This window comes from Petromyzon marinus, chromosome 9 (assembly GCF_048934315.1).
Source record: "Petromyzon marinus isolate PM22_M1 ecotype Great Lakes invasive population chromosome 9, UKy_Petmar_22M1.pri1.0, whole genome shotgun sequence".
In the NCBI taxonomy this organism is placed as follows: Eukaryota; Metazoa; Chordata; class Hyperoartia; order Petromyzontiformes; family Petromyzontidae; genus Petromyzon; species Petromyzon marinus.
Genome location: NC_133675.1, coordinates 1,938,723 through 1,949,923, shown reverse-complemented (window position 1 = coordinate 1,949,923; position 11,201 = coordinate 1,938,723). Strand labels below are relative to the sequence as shown.

At 53.2% G+C, this 11,201-nt stretch overlaps 1 protein-coding gene across 1 annotated transcript in view; it reads left to right on the top strand.

Annotated features, from left to right (window-relative positions):
- Positions 1–1,061: 1,061 nt before the first annotated feature.
- Positions 1,062–11,201, top strand: part of LOC116940716 (estradiol 17-beta-dehydrogenase 11-like) — a 52,964-nt gene continuing 42,824 nt past the window's right edge. Inside the window, exon 1 of the mRNA XM_032950882.2 lies at positions 1,062–1,409. Coding sequence (XP_032806773.1) covers positions 1,140–1,409 — 270 coding nt within the window. The 5' untranslated portion in view covers positions 1,062–1,139. The remainder of the gene's footprint in view (positions 1,410–11,201) is intronic.

Genomic DNA, 11,201 nt, shown 5'->3' with positions numbered 1-11,201 from the left:
TCCCTCCCCCCTCCTCCTTCTGCAGCCGCCGCTGCTTCGCCATCCCTGCCCGTGGCGTGGATGGGTGGCGATGGGAGCAGTCCCTCATCCCGCTCCCTGCACCACCCAACTTGTGACGCCGGCACCAACCCGCAGCTCCAAGCTGCACCGCTCTCCCTGCCCGAGACACCCTGCGTCGCCCTGCACCCCGGGGCCCGGCCCGGACCACCCTGCACAACGATGGAGCATCTTCGGTGGCCGTGTGGACCCCGGTGGGACCCGCGTGTGGACCCCGGTGGGACCCGCGTGTGGACCCCGGTGGGACCCGCGTGTGGACCCCGGTGGGACCCGCGTGTGGACCCCGGTGGGACCCGCGTGTGGACCCCGGTGGGACCCGCGTGTGGACCCCGGTGGGACCCGCGTGTGGACCCCGGTGTAACCCGCGGGGCGGGGAGAGGTCCGCATTGGCGACTAAAGGCGAGGGGGCCGCGATGGGAGTCCACGCGGCGTGCGAAGTAGGGGGCACCATCACTACCTCCTCATTGTCCCCCCCGCCACTGCCCTCAGCAATCACGTGCGCGCAGAGTCCGCAGTTCGAGATGTCGCGTTACCTGCGCTCCGTCACCTGACTGAGATCCCACGTGTAGCCTTAACAGACTGTTTGAGGCAAGTGTTGTTCGCGAGCACCTGTGAAGGCCGGCACGGCACACGGGGGTGGGGGGCAGAACCACGCCCGGGCGCCTTTGTCTCCCTAGTGGCGACGTTTACTCTACACCGCAGCAGGTATTGTACTGATTTGAGGCTGAGTCGACCTAGGGGATGCCCAGGATCGGTGGAGATAATCGTCTCTGGCGTTGGTCGTGAGCGGGTCGCCGGGTTTCTTAGCGCAGCGCGATGAACGTCCACGCCTCAGTGTGTGTAGCCGAGTTGCCATCAATTCCGCTCGTTAAGGGATTTCCCGTTGCTTCAAAGCCGCTGCGAACGGAACCACATGCCCGCCCCCCACACCCCACACAGCCATCACGTGGGACGTACAGGAGCGCGCCCAATGTTTGCTATCTATCGTTTAGCCACTGAACATCATCTGCAGTCGTCGGCGTAACAGGGAGAGAGAGTGATTCCCATTTATAATCCCAATTATTTACCGAGGAAAAGCCTCAATGAGCCTTGAAACGCTCTGTCAGGAGGGTGCTGCTCCACCGGGTTGCTTGGCCGCGAATGCCACGAGCGGTGCGAGTTCGGCTCCGGAGACCCCCCGGAGACCCCCCGGAGACCCCCCGCACCGCGCTGCTGGACACGAGGGGGGTGGACACTCGGCACTGCCGTCTCTCACGGCCACAGCGCGCAACCTGGCAAGCCCCCATCCAGGCACGAGTCAAGCCTCAACCCTGCTGAGCTTCCGAGATCCGACGAGATCGGGCGCATACAGGGTGAGTGGGGCATTGCTGTGGTAGGCGTCACACAGGGTAGGTGTCACACAGGGCAGGTGTCACACAGGGTAGGTGTCACACAGGGTAGGTGTCACACAGGGCAGGTATTATACACACAGGGTAGGTGTCACACAGGGTAGGTGTCACACAGGGCAGGCATTATACACACAGGGTAGGTGTCACACAGGGAAGGTATTATACACACAGGGTAGGTGTCACACAGGGTGAGTGTCACACAGGGCAGGTGTCACATAGGGCAGGTATTATACACACAGGGTAGGTATTATACACACAGGGTAGGTGTCACACAGGGCAGGTGTCACACAGGGTAAGTGTCACACAGGGTAGGTGTCACACAGGGCAGGTGTCACACAGGGTAGGTGTCACACAGGGTAGGTGTCACACAGTGCAGGTATTATACACACAGGGTAGGTGTCACACAGGGTAGGTGTCACATAGGGCAGGTATTATACACACAGGGTAGGTGTCACACAGGGTAGGTGTCACACAGGGTAGGTGTCACACAGGGCAGGCATGATACACACAGGGTAGGTGTCACACAGGGTGAGTGTCACACAGAGCAGGTATTATACACACAGGGTAGGTGTCACACAGGGTGAGTGTCACACAGGGTGAGTGTCACACAGGGTGAGTGTCACACAGGGTAGGTGTCACACAGGGTGAGTGTCACACAGGGTAGGTGTCACACAGGGTAGGTGTCACACAGGGTAGGTGTCACACAGGGTGAGTGTCACACAGGGTAGGTGTCACACAGGGTAGGTGTCACAAAGGGTAGGTGTCACACAGGGTGAGTGTCACACAGGGTGAGTGTCACACAGGGTAGGCGTCACACAGGGTGAGTGTCACACAGGGTAGGTGTCACACAGGGTGAGTGTCACACAGGGTAGGTGTCACACAGGGTAGGTGTCACACAGGGTGAGTGTCACACAGGGTGAGTGTCACACAGGGTAGGTGTCACACAGGGTGAGTGTCACACAGGGTAGGTATCACACAGGGTAGGTGTCACACAGGGTGAGTGTCACACAGGGTAGGTGTCACACAGGGTAGGTGTCACACAGGGTGAGTGTCACACAGGGTGAGTGTCACACAGGGTAGGTGTCACAAAGGGTGAGTGTCACACAGCCTGAGTGTCACACAGGGTGAGTGTCACACAGGGTGTGTCACACAGGGTGAGTATCACACAGGGTAGGTGTCACACAGGGTAGGTGTCACACAGGGTGAGTGTCACACAGGGTGAGTGTCACACAGGGTGAGTGTCACACAGGGTAGGTGTCACACAGGGTGAGTGTCACACAGGGTAGGTGTCACACAGGGTGAGTGTCACACAGAGTAGGTGTCACACAGGGTGAGTGTCACACAGGGTAGGTGTCACACAGGGTAGGTGTCACACAGGGTGAGTGTCACACAGGGTAGGTGTCACACAGGGTGAGTGTCACACAGGGTAGGTGTCACACAGGGTAGGTGTCACACAGGGTGAGTGTCACACAGGGTGAGTGTCACACAGGGTAGGTGTCACACAGGGTTGGTGTCACACAGGGTGAGTGTCACACAGGGTAGGTGTCACACAGGGTAGGTGTCACACAGGGTAGGTGTCACACAGGGTGAGTGTCACACAGGGTAGGTGTCACACAGGGTGAGTGTCACACAGGGTGTGTCACACAGGGTGAGTATCACACAGGGTAGGTGTCACACAGGGTGAGTGTTACACAGGGTGAGTGTCACACAGGGTGAGTGTCACACAGGGTGAGTGTCACACAGGGTGAGTGTCACACAGGGTGAGTGTCACACAGGGTGAGTGTCACACAGGGTAGGTGTCACACAGGGTGAGTGTCACACAGGGTGAGTATCACACAGGGTAGGTGTCACACAGGGTAGGTGTCACACAGGGTGAGTGTCACACAGGGTGAGTGTCACACAGGGTGAGTGTCACACAGGGTAGGTGTCACACAGGGTGAGTGTCACACAGGGTGAGTGTCACACAGGGTAGGTGTCACACAGGGTTGGTGTCACACAGGGTGAGTGTCACACAGGGTAGGTGTCACACAGGGTAGGTGTCACACAGGGTGAGTGTCACACAGGGTAGGTGTCACACAGGGTGAGTGTCACACAGGGTGTGTCACACAGGGTGAGTATCACACAGGGTAGGTGTCACACAGGGTGAGTGTCACACAGGGTGAGTGTTACACAGGGTGAGTGTCACACAGCGTGAGTGTCACACAGGGTGAGTGTCACACAGGGTGTGTCACACAGGGTGAGTATCACACAGGGTAGGTGTCACACAGGGTGAGTGTCACACAGGGTGAGTGTTACACAGGGTGAGTGTCACACAGGGTAGGTGTCACACAGGGTGAGTGTCACACAGGGTGAGTGTCACACAGGGTAGGTGTCACACAGGGTAGGTGTCACACAGGGTGAGTGTCACACAGGGTGAGTGTCACACAGGGTAGGTGTCACACAGGGTGAGTGTCACACAGGGTGAGTGTCACACAGGGTAGGTGTCACACAGGGTGAGTGTCACACAGGGTGAGTATCACACAGGGTAGGTGTCACACAGGGTAGGTGTCACACAGGGTGAGTGTCACACAGGGTGAGTGTCACACAGGGTGAGTGTCACACAGGGTAGGTGTCACACAGGGTGAGTGTCACACAGGGTGAGTGTCACACAGGGTGAGTGTCACACAGGGTGAGTGTCACACAGGGTAGGTGTCACACAGGGTGAGTGTCACACAGGGTGAGTGTCACACAGGGTAGGTGTCACACAGGGTGAGTGTCACACAGGGTAGGTGTCACACAGGGTGAGTGTCACACAGGGTAGGTGTCACACAGGGTGAGTGTCACACAGGGTGAGTGTCACACAGGGTAGGTGTCACACAGGGTAGGTGTCACACAGGGTGAGTGTCACACAGGGTGAGTGTCACACAGGGTAGGTGTCACATAGGGTAGGTTTCACACAGGGTAGGTGTCACACAGGGTGAGTGTCACACAGGGTGAGTGTCACACAGGGTGAGTGTCACACAGGGTGAGTGTCACACAGGGTTGGTGTCACACAGGGTAGGTGTCACACAGGGTGAGTGTCACACAGGGTGAGTGTCACACAGGGTAGGTGTCACACAGGGTAGGTGTCACACAGGGTGAGTGTCACACAGGGTGAGTGTCACACAGGGTGAGTGTCACACAGGGTAGGTGTCACACAGGGTGAGTGTCACACAGGGTGAGTGTCACACAGGGTGAGTGTCACACAGGGTGAGTGTTACACAGGGTGAGTGTCACACAGGGTAGGTGTCACACAGGGTGAGTGTCACACAGGGTAGGTGTCACACAGGGTGAGTATCACACAGGGTAGGTGTCACACAGGGTGAATGTCACACAGGGTAGGTGTCACACAGGGTGAGTATCACACAGGGTGAGTGTCACACAGGGTAGGTGTCACACAGGGTAGGTGTCACACAGGGTGAGTGTCACACAGGGTGAGTGTCACACAGGGTGAGTGTCACACAGGGTAGGTGTCACACAGGGTGAGTATCACACAGGGTAGATGTCACACAGGGTGAGTATCACACAGGGTAGGTGTCACACAGGGTGAGTGTCACACAGGGTAGGTGTCACACAGGGTGAGTGTCACACAGGGTGAGTGTCACACAGGGTGAGTGTCACACAGGGTGAGTGGGGCGCAGCCTCTCGCGCTATCACGGCCCTCGCAATGTTGATGTTGAAATGTCTGCCGCTGGCTCGGGCCACCAACGTAGCGGAGCGGAGTTTGGTGCCAACCGAATTGCTCCTCGCTGTCCGTGTCGCTTCCCCCTCCACGGGCACCGCGCTGTTTGTAAACTCGTTGCCTGGAGTCTCACGGCCTGGCTCGCATCGCTCACCGCAACCCGCAGTGAGCGGCGGTTCCACTTTCGCTTCTTCAAAATAAAAAATAAGAACAGTTCCAGTAATAGGTTTTAACCCTTTTAGCTGATCATGTTTGCAATAACCACAACACGAGCAGTCAAAAATGCAAACAAAAAGAGACAACTCTGATAATGATATGCACTGTCCTTGAATTAGATTTTTTGACTGCTTGTGTTGTGGTTATTGCAAACATGATCACTTGTATAAAGGTGTCAGTTTTTGTGCCAGCTAAAAGGGTAATAACCTATTACTATATCTTGTTACTGGCAAAGGAGGTCTCATAAGAACAGTTTCCTTTTCATTTCCTCGCTGGACTTACAACAAACATACAACAAACACGTTTGTTTTTTCCACTGCACAACGCCAGGCCGTGTCACGCGGCGCGGCTGCGGCAGCTCAGAGCAAATCGCGGCGGAGTGAGCACTGACCGCCGGTTCCCCCGATCGTCCTGGGAGGGGCACTCGCGCACCTCCGATTGGCATGGCTTGGCTACGTACGGTGCGAAAGAAGTTCAACATGCATACGAACTAAACCCAAGGCGCACTTGGGAGCTCACGCCCCACCACCGCGCGCCTCCCCTACGCCGCGTTCATGAAGAGTCTCTACTCGTACGCATCCGGGGTGTCGTGCAGCGTCACCGCCATACAACCCGTACGTTCCACATTCGCCGATTCGTATTTTATCATCTCCCTACAGATGGCCACATAATGAACTTCATAATGAACTTTCTTTACAACATACATACATCGTCTTGGGAGGGGCAGCACTCACTGCGGGTCAGCCGTGGGCCGCAGCATCAGCGGCGACTCGCAGCGCGTCGCCCTTGATGCGTTCTGGGGGCCACGTCGTCTGGCACGAGGTGAATTAACGCGTGGACATGGGGCCACTGAGCACGGACAAAGGGATTCGTATTCTACTCTGACCACGAAGAAGTACACGTATCGATGTTTCGGATGACTGGCCTTTTTCAGGAAGCAAAAAAACATAAGTGCCTCGTGATCACGTGCTCTCTTGGCCGGTGCGCAAACTCGCGGCGGCGTGCGCCTTAGGGGGGAGGCGGGAGGTGCAGCGGGTCGCGCGCGCTGCGCTACGAACAACCCGCCCACCCGAGTCCCGCTCACGGCCACCGTCGGAGCCGATTACGTAAACCGGTGATGAGCCTCCCCTAGGTCGACTCAGCGTTAAATTCCTTCCTGGCGCGGTGCGTAAATGTCAGTGAGGGGGAAATGAAGACAAGCGTGTCGGCCTTCGTAGGTGCTCGCTGACAGCACTTGTCCCCACAGCCTGTGCAGATTACAAGGGGATGTTTGTCGTTGTACACATGTAGCTCACATGCCCAAATCAGCTTCTATTCGGTGGGATAGATGGGGCATAGGCTAGAGAATAGACGGACTGATGGGGTACAGAAGGATGTGGAGGTGATTGGAGTCAGTGATGACCGCTACCAGCAGTGTCTCAAGATTGGCCGCCGTGGAGGAGGCTCGTGAAGGACCCTGCTGAGGCGTTGGAGGCAGTCGCCCTCCAGCAACAACGGAGGGCAGAGGAGCGACGCTCACCACACCGAGCAGAGCGCCGGGCTGCTAAAACGCAGAGAGTTGGCACAGTGGGGAGCACAGGTGGTGCATCTGACAGTCGTCTCAGTCAGTCAACCCGTGCCACCTGGGTCTGTTCCCTGACCTCCTGCCAGCGGGTCTTTGACACTTCACGTGGCCGTGGCGACATCACCCTTGAGTGATGAACTACGGTTGTTGTTTTGTGTGCGTGCGCGTGACAAGACGTGTCCCCTCTTTCATTTCCTGGATTATGCCACGTTTCCAGGGCGCATTTAAAGCCAAACAAACACAACACCCGCACACACACAGACAGCTCTTGCAGATATCCAGCCACCACACCTCGGCCGCCCACGCCAGTGACAAAATTCGGTTATGATTCACCGTGCAAACATAGCACTATGCTGTTAATCCACCACCGGAACTTCATAGCCTCCCCCTCTTAAATTCGAAACTCCGCATTCGAGTCTGGCTTTGCTTGAAGTTGGCGGCTTAAGGGCTGAGATCTCATGATATGCCAGTGCCTACAGCACACGACCACAAACCCTACGGGTCGCCGCCCTCTCTTATTAACATAATAACATTCAATCCCCTTCATTTTCAGAGCCGGGCGGCAGTTAAGTTGAAACGCTGCCACACGACGGGCCGAGAGCCAAGGGAACTCGGGAAGAAGAGACGGGGGTGGGTGGGGGGGGTCTGGCCAGGGTGAACCCGCTCCTGATGGAACATTTGTGAAGGTCTAAGTGGGGGGGGGGGGGGTTAAGTCGCTAGGGGGGACCCGCGCTTTGGGACCTGTGAAGGATGTTGCATCGTCAGATCCAACTAGGGACCCCCACTCTGTGCGTATGTACGTGTTCTCGAGACGAGCCGGTGGTTACACTCTTAAGTAATCTTCTGCTGCTCAAATGGACATCGATGCAATTCGCATCTCCTGCTTACAGGACCTGCAGCGGCGGTCGTGGAAATTCCACATTTTTAAAGCGGAGGCAAGTCTCTCCATAGAACAACCACAGTTGACTTCCCCACAAACTGGTAAGCACTTTATCGACCCCGGAGCGATGATGGGCCGAGTCAACCCCCCCAAACAGGATTTGAACTCACAACCTTCTGATGGCGAGCCGCCCGCTCTGCTGCTGGGCCAGCTGGCCAGTGGTAGTGATGGTGTAAATCAGTGGTAGTGATGGTGTAAATCAGTGGTAGTGATGGTGTAAATCAGTGGTAGTGATGGTGTAAATCAGTGGTAGTGATGGTGTAAATCAGTGGTAGTGATGGTGTAAATCAGTGGTAGTGATAGTGTAAATCAGTGGTAGTGATTGTGTAAATCAGTGGTAGTGATGGTGTAAATCAGTGGTAGTGATGGTGTAAATCAGTGGTAGTGGTGGTGTAAATCAGTGGTAGTGATGGTAGAAATCGGTGGTAGTGATGGTGTAAATCGGTGGTAGTGATGGTAGAAATCAGTGGTAGTGATGGTGTAAATCAGTGGTAGTGATGGTGTAAATAAGTGGTAGTCATGGTGTAAATCAGTGGTAGTGATGGTAGAAATCAGTGGTAGTGATGGTGTAAATTAGTGGTAGTGATGGTAGAAATCAGTGGTAGTGATGGTGTAAATCAGTGGTAGTGATTGTGTAAATCAGTGGTAGTGATGGTAGAAATCGATGGTAGTGATGGTGTAAATCGGTGGTAGTGATGGTAGAAATCAGCGGTAGTGATGGTGTAAATCAGTGGTAGTGATGGTGTAAATCAGTGGTAGTGATGGTGTAAATCAGTGGTAGTGATGGTAGAAATCAGTGGTAGTGATGGTGTAAATCAGTGGTAGTGATGGTATAAATCAGTGGTAGTGATGGTGTAAATCAGTGGTAGTGATGGTGTAAATCAGTGGTAGTGGTGGTGTAAATCAGTGGTAGTGATGGTAGAAATCGGTGGTAGTGATGGTGTAAATCGGTGGTAGTGATGGTAGAAATCAGTGGTAGTGATGGTGTAAATCAGTGGTAGTGATGGTGTAAATAAGTGGTAGTGATGGTGTAAATCAGTGGTAGTGATGGTGTAAATAAGTGGTAGTCATGGTGTAAATCAGTGGTAGTGATGGTAGAAATCAGTGGTAGTGATGGTGTAAATTAGTGGTAGTGATGGTAGAAATCAGTGGTAGTGATGGTAGAAATCGATGGTAGTGATGGTGTAAATCGGTGGTAGTGATGGTAGAAATCAGTGGTAGTGATGGTGTAAATCAGTGATAGTGATGGTGTAAATAAGTGGTAGTGATGGTGTAAATCAGTGGTAGTGATGGTGTAAATCAGTGGTAGTGATGGTGTAAATCAGTGGTAGTGATGGTAGAAATCAGTGGTAGTGATGGTGTAAATCAGTGGTAGTGATGGTATAAATCAGTGGTAGTGATGGTGTAAATCAGTGGTAGTGATGGTGTAAATCAGTGGTAGTGGTGGTGTAAATCAGTGGTAGTGATGGTAGAAATCGGTGGTAGTGATGGTGTAAATCGGTGGTAGTGATGGTAGAAATCAGTGGTAGTGATGGTGTAAATCAGTGGTAGTGATGGTGTAAATAAGTGGTAGTCATGGTGTAAATCAGTGGTAGTGATGGTAGAAATCAGTGGTAGTGATGGTGTAAATTAGTGGTAGTGATGGTAGAAATCAGTGGTAGTGATGGTGTAAATCAGTGGTAGTGATTGTGGAAATCAGTGGTAGTGATGGTAGAAATCGATGGTAGTGATGGTGTAAATCGGTGGTAGTGATGGTAGAAATCAGTGGTAGTGATGGTGTAAATCAGTGGTAGTGATGGTGTAAATCAGTGGTAGTGATGGTGTAAATCAGTGGTAGTGGTGGTAGAAATCAGTGGTAGTGATGGTGTAAATCAGTGGTAGTGATGGTATAAATCAGTGGTAGTGATGGTGTAAATCAGTGGTAGTGATGGTGTAAATCCGTGGTAGTGATGGTGTAAATCAGTGGTAGTGATGGTAGAAATCAGTGGTAGTGATGGTGTAAATCAGTGGTAGTGATGGTGTAAATCAGTGGTAGTGATGGTGTAAATCAGTGGTAGTGATGGTGTAAATCAGTGGTAGTGATGGTAGAAATCGGTGGTAGTGATGGTCTAAATCAGTGGTAGTGATGGTGTAAATCAGTGGTAGTGATGGTGTAAATCAGTGGTAGTGATGGTGTAAAACAGTGGTAGTGATGGTGTAAATCAGTGGTAGTGATGGTGTAAATCAGTGGTAGTGATGGTGTAAATCAGTGGTAGTGATGGTGTAAATCAGTGGTAGTGATGGTGTAAATCATGGCTGTGGAGGTGCTCGTGGTGGTGTAGCGGTTAGCGCGCTGCGATACAAACCCAGCGACCCGAATTCAATTCCTGGGCCTCCCTTAGCTCGACTCAGGCTCAAATGAGTACCTGGTACGATGTGTAAATATCGCCACTTGGGAGACAAAGGCGGCCGGGCGTGATGCTGGCCACCCACACTCTTCCGTGTGCTGTTCCGGTTTTCATAAGTGCTGCTCGCTAACAGCACTTGCCTTTTCATGGCGAGCCACCCCAACACTCTGTTAAGGCTATACTCCGTGTTTGTAGGCGTTATTTTGATGTTAGGAGGGACACCAAAATCGCTCGAGAACTCATCTGCTCTGGTACCGCAGGGGTCACCGATCACCTCCGTGTGGGTTGTCAACTCCAATGCGAAGGAACCGGTCGACCGGGGCACTCGAGGCTCCGTGACGGCGCCCAGCCAACTCAGGGCGTGGCAGCGCGTGGCAGCGTTGTGCGGCGAAACTCAAAGAGCTTCAGGGCTAGAGAGGTGACAGGTGACGGAAAATAGATGCTGACAACGTCAGCTTGTGACTGTCGTCTCTTTTTTGCGTGGGTCTTCTCAGAGCGCTCTGGTTTCTTCCATTTGCAAAAGTAACAATAAGAATACATACTCTTTTGGTTCTTTCGGTAAAGTCACGTAGGTGAAACAAAATTGATCACGACGTCTCGATCACAACAACAAGCGACCGTTTTTGTTGTTGTTGCGATCGAAACGTCGTGATCTATAATTTCTTCTACCTACCACGTGACTTTATCGAAAGAACCAAAGAGTATGGATTCCTGCAGTCACGAAAGCTTCAAATCAACAATAAGAATTTGTATCAACAGCCCGAATCGAGGAGCAAGGGGTGGAGTATGCGAAGCAGTATTGGTTCGCACACTCTGTAACGAACTCAGCGACCTGAGTTTGATTCACAACCATCAATAACATCAGCTTGATTCCTAACCGTGGATAAAATCAGTGGCGAGTGATATCTGAGCCGGTGCTGTGCACCTTCATTACCATCACCAACCAGCA